Source organism: Tyto alba, unplaced genomic scaffold, assembly GCF_018691265.1.
Source record: "Tyto alba isolate M040663 unplaced genomic scaffold, T.alba_DEE_v4.0 Super-Scaffold_44, whole genome shotgun sequence".
Taxonomy (NCBI): domain Eukaryota; kingdom Metazoa; phylum Chordata; class Aves; order Strigiformes; family Tytonidae; genus Tyto; species Tyto alba.
This window is the reverse complement of record NW_024881320.1, coordinates 14,471,504-14,484,848: the sequence shown is the minus strand read 5'-3', so window position 1 is coordinate 14,484,848 and position 13,345 is coordinate 14,471,504. Positions and strand designations below refer to the sequence as shown.

General features: G+C 37.7%; 1 protein-coding gene across 1 annotated transcript in view; it reads left to right on the top strand.

Annotated features, from left to right (window-relative positions):
• The window catches only part of MED13L (mediator complex subunit 13L), a 201,847-nt gene that overhangs the window by 133,279 nt on the left and 55,223 nt on the right, over nucleotides 1-13,345 (top strand). The window contains exons 5-7 of the mRNA XM_033001517.2: nucleotides 10,599-10,744; nucleotides 12,161-12,355; nucleotides 12,745-12,936. Of these exons, the coding sequence (XP_032857408.2) occupies nucleotides 10,599-10,744; nucleotides 12,161-12,355; nucleotides 12,745-12,936 (533 nt within the window). The remainder of the gene's footprint in view (nucleotides 1-10,598; nucleotides 10,745-12,160; nucleotides 12,356-12,744; nucleotides 12,937-13,345) is intronic.

Below are 13,345 nucleotides of genomic sequence, written 5' to 3'. Positions count from 1 at the left end.
TAGGTGGCCCGGCTGGCTGGCGCAGTAGGTGCTTGGTATTGAACATTGCAATAGCTCACCAATTGCCAGCATGCAACAGCTGGTAATTCTAGAGCAGCACGACACGAATATGAATGGAAAGGAGGATATTTTTTCCCCACTTTATGACTGCTGAAAGCATCTTCATGGGGGGTAAGGGGAGGCTTCAGCTGCATGTGGGGCTGTGACCCACAGTTGAATCATTGTGGACCTGTGCCAGTCAATGATTCTAATACAGCTCACTTTGAGACAGAGTAATAGATAACTGTATAATCTGTGATAAAATTACCGAGGAAATCTTAACTTTAAGGAGACCCGGGGTTTAAACTTTGCAGTACTGAGCTGTTAAGAAAAGGTCAGTTTATGCCTTAGGCTGAAGAAATGGAATAGTTGGTTGGCGAACCTCCATCAGTGCTAGTCAGGCTTGTTCTTGAGTTTTAGGTTATTAATATTCAACAGGATTTTTTTCAGTCCTGATCTCTAGAGCACAACTGCTCATGACAGTTCTGTGGTGATTTTATGCCAGCATGGTATTTAATAAAATTTTGAGAGTAACGGCACAAAAAGAGGGCTTTATGGAGATACCGCATGTAACTTCACATGTAACTTACTCAGATGTCATGAATGAGTTGTGTGTCACTTTTGAATGTATGTGCTTATCTGGCTGCATTCCTGTTTTAAAGAGTGTTAGATCTTCTATAGAAATGGATTTTCCAAAGGAGTCCATTTCAAACTCTGTGTGAAAACACAGCAATTCAGATAGGGAGAGAGAGATGTCAGAAGGGTGATAACAGCAGTGATTTTAGAAGTTTTATATGCAGTTTTTCCTGATGTTGCTATTTTTAATATGCTAAAGCAAGAAAGATTGTATCCATTCTGACAATTTTCTCGTTCATTATAATTCATTTTGTAGTTATACCAGCTGGTGCTATTGTTTTTAGAATAACTGGTAATACTGGTACAGATAAGAGCAAGATTCTGATTTTTTTTTTTTTTTAAGGGCATATACCTGAAGAAGCTCAGAATTTCCAGTGAATAATGTGTGTTTATTTCAGCATTAACCTGAATGTACCTGTAACAACTGTCATGTTTCTTTATTTGGTATGCTTTTATATTTTATTGTAAAGTCTATATCCTGTGTTACGATAGGAATATAGTCACAACTACTTCTGTATTTCCTAAATAGGGCAGGATCCAGTGTCCTATCACAGTGAATTTATATTCATGATTAATATGACAAACTTGCAGAATCGTTTTTTGATACTGACATTTTAAATAATTCAAAATAGTTGCAGTTCTAAATCAGCACTATTTTGACATGTAACACAAGTACAAAACAAAAATACATTCAATAATCATTAGTGTCTCGAGCTATATGTTGTGATACAGTGCTGACGACACCAGTTACCTGCCGCTAAGGAAAGAATGTTGATTGTGATTTCATTGCAGAAATTTTATTTCATAGGTCCACGAGACCTTTTTTTTTCTTTTGTCATTTTTTTTCTGGTATTGATTAGATTTAGTAAAAACTGGATTGTATTAAGAAATTGTAATTTAGCATATAAAATGTTTAAGTGATCTGTATTTCTGTTAGAGGGAAACTATTTCTCTGTTTATCTAATCTTGCCTGCAGACAGTATATTTTTTAACCTGAAGCGCCTTAAATGTTCATAAGTATTAGCAGGCCTTCCTTCTTTCTCCATGCTGCCTTTGGCATTAACTGATATGAAAAGCAGGATTTGTCCCTGGATGTAGAGAAAAGAAATACATAGCAGTGGTCATGGCAGCCTGCTGCCTAATTTAATTATTCAGGGTTGGATTATTTCGTTAGTAACTATCAACAGTCTAGGAATTACAGCAGTTCATCTTAAAAAATAATGAGAAGCAAATTTTAGATCAGAGCAGCATATATTGACAAGCCACATTATATACTCATGTGCAGCTAGTAATAAATGAATAAATTTCCATGTTCAACATGGAACACTTATTTAATATAGAAAAATAAATTTTTTATTGTGAATCTTTATGGGAGATTTTCACCTATTACCTTGTAGTATTTCATGGATCATCGCAGGAATAAAACTGCTACTTCAGTTGTACATGGAATAAATCTCACAATGCCAGTATGCTGGACGAGCTACTTACACATTTTAAGTAATCCATTAATAAAAACCAAACTAAATATTAAACACTGCTTTAATGTATTGTAAAAATATGCTTATTTCTTTATAGGTATAAGTTTCAGGGAAAAAATTAGGTGGCTATTACTGCAGAACATGTTCTTCCCTGCAGAAGTCATATTGCAAAAGCTCGCTGATCTTCTTTCCTAAAGAAAGCACTTTTCTCCTCCTAAGCTTGACCACTGTCACAGTGGAATTTACTTACAGCGTGTAAACCCTGTTATGTTGTTCTGTATATAGTCCAGTCCATCTTTATTAAAGTCATTAAAAAAACCAAACGTGGAACAATCTTAATCTAAGATATCGTAAACAGCCAGTGCACAAAATGCAGAGCAGTTTGTACTGCGTTTGTGTTAAAGGTTATGTGTGTTGTACGTGACCTTTCCTGCAGCAAAGACTTGAAGTAGGTCTTGTACGTAGAGAGACTACAATATAATTACTCCTCAAAATGTTAGCTAATGTGATGTACAGCAGTTTCCCCTTGACTTCTTCGAGGTATTCATACTGCTGTTAGCCCTGTCATGCTGCAGATTGACATACCCATTTGAAGTATAAACTCCAGGATCCCTCCAGGCTAGCAGGTCATCTTATGCATACATTTATACAGAGAAAAGAATAGAAGGTTGTTGGAGATGAGATCAGGGAGAGAGTCTCTATAGTGAGGCATATATTAGCCTTGGCAAGAGGTTTTGTTGGTGACAACTGGGGAAGTGTTGAGATAATAAGTCTGTAACACAGAAAGTGTTTAGATAATGTTATCTAAATGCTTGCTGCATTGTGAAACTGTTATCTTAGTACTTTACCCCACCACTGGAAAAACAGTAAAGGTAATTAATATTTATACCAAGTTGCTGTGTGTGCACCTCATACATTTACACACACCTCCCCCCCCAATTCAACAGAATATCTGAGACAACATAATGATTTGTAAAATACAATCATTAAAACACCTGGGTAGTTCTGGAATCTGATGTTCTCTTCCCTCCTCGTATTTATTGGCGGGGGGAAGGGGGGAGGAGGTGGAGAGAGAGAAAAAGAGAAAACAAAATAAAGATAAAAGGAGTAATTGCCAAAGCAATATGATTTATTCTGCCACTTGATCTCCTGTATTTGTGTTCTCTGCCATAGAAAAATTTGTGACTTTGGGCAGAAATGGCTACAGAAACAGATTGTTTTCCCTGTGTAACCGGGTTTCTCCCAGTATCAGTTTCCCTTGTTCATGAGACAACTGTGTGTCTCACATGAAGAAAAGATGTTTCAAGTCCTGTGATCCAGCGAAATGGCTGCAACACATGGTTTCAGCTGGGTCTGGGTTAGCATCCAAACAAGCTCCTGCTGGAGGGACTGCTACAGTTCAGTGCCACAACCCTCTCTCCAGTCCTGTCACATGGAATATGTTGGATGCAGCTGGGCAGCAAGTCTTTGATTACCCGTGGTTAATATATGGAGTTATAGAGCACAAAATAGGCTCTGGGTTGCTGTTTCACATGTTTGAGTGGGGGCCTGCATCTGCGGCCATAACATAGAGAAACCAACTATGTGAGATTCCTGCCTAGTACAAAAATGTGGTCAGCTTTGTGCTGCCTACCGTTCGTTGGAAGGCTGTTGTATCCAGAGAACTCTGGGATTGTCTCAAGTCTGTAAATGCTTTCCTTTTTCGTTTAGTTGTGGTTTCTGCAAAAACTGTTACTAATTATGCCTTGTTTCTTGAATGTATACTGTGAACTACTGAAGTTGTACTTCTGAATAACTTTGTCTTATTTGAGCTTGGGCAACATTCAGCTCTCTGGCAGGCAGAGAGTATGTTATGGGTTACTTGCAAGCATGAGAAATGCCACATAATTGTTCTCTCTTGGACTGTGTCTACACTACTTTCTAGACCAGACAGGTCATGATCTCAAGAGCTGGCGTGCTATCATCCGCACTGCTTTACCGTCGCATGCTCCCTGCTTGGCTTTGAGTAGTGGCAGCTAGCACTCTTCCAAGGCAGTGCCAGGAGAGGTTCTGGGGGCAGCACAGCCAAGGACCACTTCCAGTAGATCGGTGTGGACAGTGCCGCCTTCTTGGGGATGAAGAGATTTTACCATCTGAACATGCTATTTCCCCTAAGGGCCAGAAAACGTGTCTTGGCCTTTCTTACTCGCTGCTGTTGATGAAGTTGCAGTTCCAGGCCCTCTTCTGCTCTCTTGGTATATCTGAAGGAGCTTTCTGTGCTGACACAGCTGCCTGGCAGGTTCAGCATCTGTCCTAGGGAGATGTACTTGAGGTCGGGGCACGAGGAGCATGCATCGTTGCTCTCATTTAAGGAGAATGCGTAGGCCACTGGGCACTGGAACAGGTCTGATTTCTCTAAAATAAAGCAGAAGGTCATTCTTCTCTCTTGCCATTACATTCAGTCTGTGGTCGTTGCAGGAGGTTGTTCAAATTCAGACTTTGCTGAGGATATTTATCTCCAGGTTATTTACGAAGAGGCAGTTTTCATACTGGGCTGTTAATTTCCTCTCACCTGTTCAAGTCTTGTTGACTGTAGGTGTATCCAGGTGCTGCCATCTCCTGTCCAGACCACCATTGTGACCTGCTAATAACCGTCCTGTTGCTTTAGACACATTTAAAGGAAATTATTTTATTATGCTCTCATGTACTCTTGTGTTCCAAATCTGTGCAGAGCCTTTTCATGCCCTCTTTCTTTATAGCCCACACCAGATAAGTGATTAGTCTCACTGGTATGACTGTCCATTTTCCTAATTCACATGGCTTACTGCTGCCTCTTTTCTGAGCTCAGACTTGATAAAGCTATTTAAAGCTATTTTGGGGTAAGTGTGAGTTGAGGGCTTTCAGATCCCAACCCTAATTTTGAGGGGAATTAGAACAGTGATAGAATTTATTGGTCATAAAATATAATTGATTGTACACAGTCAGTGGCTTTATGGACAATTGCGTATAAACTAAAGGAGAAAAACAAGAGATTGCCAGCAGCTTGGGGGCAGGGAAAGGGAGCTCAGGCTCGTCTGTAGAGAAGTAAGTATTTAAAAAATTCTCATCCTTGAAATTGTTCTAAAACCAGGACAAACTCTTACAAATACTGGTTCTCAAACGTTCACTACGTTCTTCTAAGTAACCTTTAGTGTCAGTATTGTCTTGTGTTTCCCTTTGCACTTTCTGGGTGTGTAAGTAGGTTGTGGTGTTTGGGATGAAGCCTAGTTTAGAAACTGTGTGCTGCACAGCAGCCAGTGTTTTTCGAAATATAAAAGCACTTTTCAGTGAATGATTTCAATTCATGAAAATAATAATGATAAAATTTGTATCATAAAACTATTTTAGGAATATCTCTCTAATAAGGAAAAAAATTGTGATGTTCTTTTAAGGTTTTTTGTAGATTCTTCTTGGTGCCACTCCCCCCCCCCCATATCCCAAAATAATTGTTATTGGCATTTTTTATTATTATTTTCCTGAAGTAATTGATTTCCACAGTTGTCATCCAAAATATGGTGTTTTGAAATCTGCTATGAGGTACAGTTTGTCTTAGTATGGCAGACATGCATTTAGTACATACATTCAAAACTCACAGTTCCCTTCGGTCATTTAAACCTACTAATAAATGGAAAAAATGCATAAATCCATTAGATGTTCTCCTTTCTCTGCCAGTGTTGTGTAGTTTAAACAGAGTAATGTTTTCATAATCTTAATCTGATTTTTATATATGTTTAATGTAATGTTATTTCCTTTAAGACATTTATAGTAACTGAGGGATTGTCATTCCTAAAGGCCATGGGAGGTCCTAAATATTACCTTGACATGGTACTCAACCGCATTTTTAGGTATCTCTAAGGTTATTTAAGGTAATGAAGATCTCAGAGGAAACATCTGAAAGACAGTTGTCAGTTGCAGGTGATTAGGTGCCAAATTGAAGGTTTGATTAATGTAAGTACTCTTTATTTGAAGATTTTTCTGTGTTATGGGGGAAGAAAAATACCTGCAATACATAGGAGAAGGACATAAGTCTTTTCATTTGTTACAAAAGATTAAATTACACTGCTGTTTCCTTTTTGAGGCTTTTCCTTATCAGTTTCCTTGCTCATAAAATGTAGGGATCTAAACACCAAAACCAGATTCAAAATAAAATGAAGGGAAGTGGCACAGAATATTTGTCACTGTGTGACTGGGGGGTGATTTTTATTTTCTTTGTTTTTATATTAATAGCAGCCTTTTATTTAAACAATTATTTTCATTTTAGCACAGAAGTATCTCTCAGTGAATATGGTGGAAATAATCTTGAAAGTATATGCTGTTCTGCTGGTTCAAGACCAGAGGGCTCAGCATTTTTCAGATCTCGGTGTTAATGCAACTATAGTTGGAAATAACATATATGCTATGTATGTTCTATATATTCTGTTTGGGAAGATGACATCCTAACTGAGACAGCCATCAGTCACCTGTAAAGGAAAGAAAAGTTTCTGAAAAGGTCCCTGTGAAAAAGAGGCAACAATTCCTGTGTAGAGTGATGAGAGTACCAGTACAGATTTGCATTCTTTTTAAACTGTTCTAATTTTTATAAAGTAACGTGAAAACAATAGGGCTTACTTAACTTGTGTTGAAATTTCCTGATGGAAAACTGCTGCAGCTACCACTGTCTCTGGTGAGACTGTTTGTTTGCCTGAAAAATACAAAACAAAACAAAAAAGCTAAACAAACAAACAAAAACCAAACAAGGAAAGGATGAAATTCAAAACCTCAAACCCTAAATGGTAGGTAGCTGAACTAATTCATCTGAAGTATATTTCATGCTAAATTAATGGGTATTTTTACTTTATAATACACCTAAGGCATAAATAATTTTTAATGCCCCCAACTTTTTTTTTTTTTTTAATGCATTAGATGCTTCAGTCTTGATTCAGGTTTCTGATTTGGAATTTCTTCTAGGGAATATATGGCACACTGTGCTCCCCTGATAAGGATCAGGAATATCTGGTGGGTTGCTCGGGATTGTCACCTTGCTTCCACGCTTTCACCTAAGAGACATTGTCCCTTCGTCCTTTCCTCAGGGTAGCAGTCCAGGCACAAAAACATGATTCTGAAGCCAGTTTTGTTCCTTGTGTAATTCATTAATACATGCAAAGTAAATGTATACTGCAGCTATTCAAAATTGGTAGTATTTTTATTATTGTACTTGTTTTCGACAGGTATAAATTGACAGCTCAAGGTATTCCAGCAGACTGCAGAGTAGAGGAAAGAGTTTGGAAGCCATTTCACATGCCTCTCTGGTGGTTTCTGATATTTGAATGTCAGAGAGATAAGAAAGAGTACAGAAATGAGTAAGTTTAATAACCTGGAGAGATAGTAGAGTGGATTCTCAAAAGCCTGTCAGCTTCAGTTTTTGAACTAGATTGAAATAAATTTAAATACAATAAAATCAGTCTGAACATGGTGCTGAACATTTTTAGAAACTCTACTCTGATCTGCGTTTTGTCTTTAGCTTTTTTATGGTGCCTTTGTTAGGACAAAGAGCAGTAGATCTGTTAAGAAAACTGGATGTTGATAAAACACTGTTGGAAGAGTCTAGTGAGGACCTGAACAATTCATGTATTTTAGAGCTTTAGTTTGAAGTATGTAGGTCTTGATGTATGCTGTAGAGCTATAGCTAAATGATTATTAAAAGTAAAGCCTTAGTACTCAGTCTGCTGCTGAAGCCTGACTGTTTTTAGCTTGGTAAGTTTTCTTCTACTTGAATTTTATTTGGAGATCTGTCTCACATCTGTAGCAAGAGTGATTTCTGCAGCTTGGTATTTATGGAATTGTGTGAAATGTACTCAAGACAGGAATGTCAGGAGGCTGGGATGTACATGCCTGAGTGGGATACATCACAGGGTGTGCTGATGCTATTTTCTGGAAATAAAATTCATATTTGTTACTAAAGTAAACATTTTACTCAGAATCTGCCAGAAGCTTATTAAGAATGTAGGAAGTCCCCAAGCCTTGATCTTTATTTTTTTTGGTCTTGAAAGCTGGGCTTATAGCAGTGACTCTGGCACCAGAGGGAGCATGAAATCTATGTAACTGTTTCTTCTCTGCAAAGCCCTGTAAGACCCCCAGCCCAGGGGAAGGCCTAGGGAAGGGAGCAGGGAGGAAAGCCTAGTGCTGGCTGTGCGCCGGCTGGCTGGGGGCTCACGTGCTCAGCAGAGAGTGCTTCGTACCGTAAGGGCTTGTTAGCTGTGCCTGGAAGAAGAGGAATCTTTGAGAGCTCGAGGTTTCGATAGCTGAGCATGGATTACTTTGGATCCAGAGGTAGAAACGGTCCGCCTTTTGCTAATGAAGTATTTATTGCTGGTCGTGAATAGTAATATTCATTACTACTATTCGTTAATCTGACATGTTTGCAGGAAAGTAAAATAGGCTAACACTGTACTTGTATATCTTTTTCCTGCAATTAATTGTATACACTTTAGTCCTAGGCTATTTAATTTTCTGAACTTAATGGTTAATTTTGGTGTTAGCTCATTCTCAGCTGAAAAAGTTAGTGGCGTGCATTCCCTTCGCTGCAAAAACAAATTAATCTTTTAAACTCTGTCTATTTCTTATTCTCCAGTTTTTTTAGATAGTTGTGAATGTTGCACAAGATTGCACATGATTTGTTCATGCCAGACCACTTTGCAAGAGACTTGAAAGAGTCCCTGTGTGGTCCCAGAAGGCTATTTCTTTTTCTTCATTCAATACAAGACAAGCAAGACTTTCACAGTCAAACACTGTAGGAAGCTTGCAGAATCAGGAGGATTTCTGTGTAATATCCTAAAGACGGGGGTTGAAAATGCCTACTTTACAAATAGCTTTGCTCTCTGCTTTAGAAAGGCTGACCTGCTGCATGCTGAACTCTTTGCAGAGATTATCCTTGCTTGGTCTTAGACCAGATTTCTCATGATTTTTTTATTTATTAAGACCTCTTTTATATTAAAGGATCTCATCCTATTTAAGGAAACTAATGGCTTTTGATTAAATAATTGGGCTTTGCTTTTTTTTTTTTTTTAATTTTGTGTATGTGCAGAAATCCATTGCTCAATTTATTTTTTTACATTAAGTGATTTGTTTTTCTTCTTGAGGCAAGATAGCTGGGTAGAAATACATGGAATCTATGACCCATTTTGTCCGATGTCCTAGTCCCTCCCTCCCCCCTGTAAATTAATGATTGATTTACTTCTGTAACGCTAATGATAGTGAAATTTCTTCCCCTTGTGAAAATGGAAATCTAATGAAATCTATTTCTTGGGATTAAATTATTGCTACAGAGTATTTCTGAATGCAGGATGGTAGCACCAAGGAAGTTTAGATGTTATCTGTCACTCAAGTAACACTTTCTCCAGATTTTTCTCAACTGACTATTTTCTTCTGTTTTTTTTTGTGGTAAGATTTGAGTCTCACAGAAGACTAACTTGCAGAACAGGATAAAAAGTTGTTCCACATGATGTGTAGAATCATTCAGAGATTGTGAGATTACAACAGCTACCTATTCTAGACCATCAGTGCCTTTGTTGAAAAATAGCTGACAGTAGTAGAGCAGTTGGTTGACTTAAATACTGAAGTGAAATTGTTATAGTTGCCTGTGTTACTTCCTTTGGGTGATGGTAGTTAAGAGCTGTCTTTAAACTACTGGTTACATTATGGCTGGCCCAGTGCCAAAGCCAACAGCTATAAAACTACACGCAGCTATTGTATTGGACAGAAAAATTACTGTGTAATTACCACTTCAGCTCTGTAAATTTTTAGTTGATTAAAATGATGATAAAAAGCATAAAGTGTGTTTTGTTTTCTTTTTTCTTGTGGCTTTGTGGCAAGGAATATTTAAGCAAATAGTTCGCTATGATGGGAGGTCATTCTATGGGTAAAGTGGGAACATTTTAAGTACCATTCATTTCAAATTAAGTTTAATCATCAGTGGCAAATCCATGGTTCATCTTAGACTGTTGTCAAGTTTTTGTAATATTCACCTGCTTTTATTTTCTTTAATGAAAATTCTTATGAGGTGTTAGACGAACGTCTTTCCTGTTCCTTTTTTATTACTTTTGTGGTAGAACCCATTGCAGAGTGAATTTTGAAGAATTTCTGAAGACCCCTTTTTTTACTACTTGAATCCTGGTTAAAATCCTATTTGTTTGTAATGGTCTTATTAATTGAAACAAGTAGGAAAACAAATCTTTGAGATAATTGCCAAAATTGTCAAATAGTTGTCTAGTGACAGGTCATTCTGTCACATTTGGTTATCAGTCAGCCAGTGAGCCTGTATTCAGTAGCCACAAGTGACTAAACAGGAGAGTACATATTTGGCCTCTAAGGCCCTGGAGTCACTGCCTCCTGTGAGTTCATAAACATGCTACTAAAGCTGTTTCTTTCTCATTTTTCTCCCCCTTCCAGTGAGCATTTGTCGTGTGCCTTCACATTCTTTCTTCATGGGGAAAGCAATGTGTGCACGAGTGTGGAGATTGCTCAACACCAGCCAATCTACCTGATCAACGAAGAGCATATCCATATGGCCCAGTCCTCACCGTCACCGTTCCAAGGTAAGTGAGCTGGATTTGGAACTTGGTGTGCTTAACTTCACTTCCGTGTGGCAGAGACTTTGCTCCTGGTGATGTTATCTTCAGCGGTGAATACCGTAAGATTAGGTAACTCTTCAAATGGGTTAAATTTCTGTTCAGGAAGTTGTAGACATAAGGGAAGATGTTGGTAGGACTTAAATACTACAGCCAGTGATAAATGGTATGGGAATTTTCCAGAGCTTTCTATTCATTAACATTGTTTTTCAAGGTATGTGCATGTAGTAAATAAAACAAATTCATATTTTTTGTTTAAAAAGAATTTTTTAAGAAAGTAAGTGCACTGATTTGATTTTTTTACATGGTGTCTAAGTCAGTGAGCTCAGATCTGTAACCTCGGTGCTATGTGAATACAAATACTGTATCTGTCTAATTCAGGAGTACTTCTCATTCATAAATTGTCAACTATTTGTTGTTGGGTTTGTGGTTTTTTTTTGTTTTGTTTTGTTTTTCTGTTTGTTTGATTTTAGTTTTGTTTTTTTTTTAAAAAGGGAGGTGTATATGAAAATGTATCAGAAACAATGAAACCTTGAAGTATCTGTGACTATTTGCCAGTAGAAAGGAATTCGGGTTCTACAGAATTAAGTTAATGGTTTATGAAATTCATGATGCAATAGTAATGTAATGCCCTGCATCAAAAAATTTTATTAATATTTGAGTCATTGAGTTATACTGTCTTTACTACAGTCTGAAATTGTAATTTCAAAGCAATTAAAGCAAGAACTCTTTATAAAATTAAACTTATAAAATGAACATTTATAGAGATGTTAATTTATAGGAGCTGTATTGAAAAACATTTTGTTTCTAAATGTAAAGTTTTGACAGAGGCTCAGACACATCGTAGAAGGTTTTATTTCAGTGAGCTAAATTAATGCCTCTCAAATCTGACTGAAAGCAATATTGAGTCTGAATGGAAATACTTGTTGTTGAGCAACTAGTTCTCCTTATGTGTCATGACTGTAGTTTTCATCATATGCTGTTATCTCTACCCTTTTTAATGCTGAGAAGTCTCTAGGACCATATGTTCCTGGTAAAAACCCTATTGTTGAATATCTGTTCTCTATTACTTCCATGTATGGTCATCCCTTTGCCATAGTGAGTGCTGTTTTAGTACACTTGGATTAGTTCATTGTGGAAATTATTAAATTTAGCCACAAAAAGGTCTATTTTTAGCTCAGTGGGGATGTCTGTGCAGGAAGCTAGTGCAGTGTAAGGTAGCTTTAAATTCACACCCTCACCTGATTGTGCAGTAGCTTTCCCTTGAAGACAGCTCCTTCAATCAGCATGTGAATGGAACAGTGGCTCCGGCCAGAGGCAGAGACTGCCTGATAGATAGTTGAAATACAAATACTGAAGGGACTGTTGTTTCTTACGTTGCAGTTTTGGTGAGTCCTTATGGTTTAAATGGTACACTCACGGGCCAGTCATACAAGATGTCAGACCCAGCAACTCGTAAGTTGATGGAGGAATGGCAGTATTTTTACCCTATGGTGCTGAAGAAAAAAGAAGGCATGAAAGAGGAAGAAGAGTTGGGATATGACAACGATTTCCCTGTGGCGGTTGAAGTCATTGTTGGTAAGTTTCAGTATTCTGCCTGAAGGATTATTTTCCTGCACATGATTTAAAAAAAAAAAAAAAAAATCTAATTAATCGGAAACAGCCATTATAATTTTCCTATCTTCTCTTGTAGCTCTCTTGACACTGGAACATCTGACTAGTTATCTTGCCTCAAGCTTCTGTACTCCCTGTATCCCACATGCTATTATTCACAGTATCGAGCTACTTGTTTCAGCTCTGTACTGGTTATAGAGGGCTAGATGTGTCTTAGTGTGTGAAATTCCTTAGCTCTTTATATTTCAGATAATAAGTTTTGTCGAATTGACAGTGAAAACAAGTTGAAGTCGCTAAAGCTGATGAATGTTATCAGGTATATTTAAGACTTTTGGTTTTCCATTTCTTTGTAGGTGGTGTAAGGATGGTATATCCTTCAGCCTTTGTTCTCATCTCCCAGAGTGACATCCCCATGTCACAGAACACTGCCAATACTGGAGGCCATATAAATGTGGGACAGCAGGGGCTTGGAAGCATGAAGGATCCTGCTAGTACCTGTGGGATGCCACTCACTCCACCCACTTCTCCAGAGCAGGCCATTATGGGTGAGCAATAAACTTAGGAGCCTGGAGTTAGTCTTTCATTTTTTCGTAGCTCATGATAAGCAAATATAAGTATGTGATCAGTAGCAGATCAGACAGGCAATAGACTGAAAGTTAGGAGAGGATTTTTTCTGCGGGTCTGTGGTAAATGAAACAAAATGCTTTAAACACCCATGAAGAGGACACATTTTTAAACAAAACTTTGTGAATTCAGTTAAGCTCCATTTTCTCTAACCTTTGTGCAGTAGTGAAATACCTGAGATACTAGATTCTGTCAGTGGTTTAGACAGATTTTGCCAGTGTTTATGAAGTATTGGTTTTCTTGTGTTGGAACGGGAGGAGGGTGTTGGTTCACTGTGGTACAAGAGTACAGTGATCTACAAGAGTACATAGCTTTTTTTGTAAAGAGCTA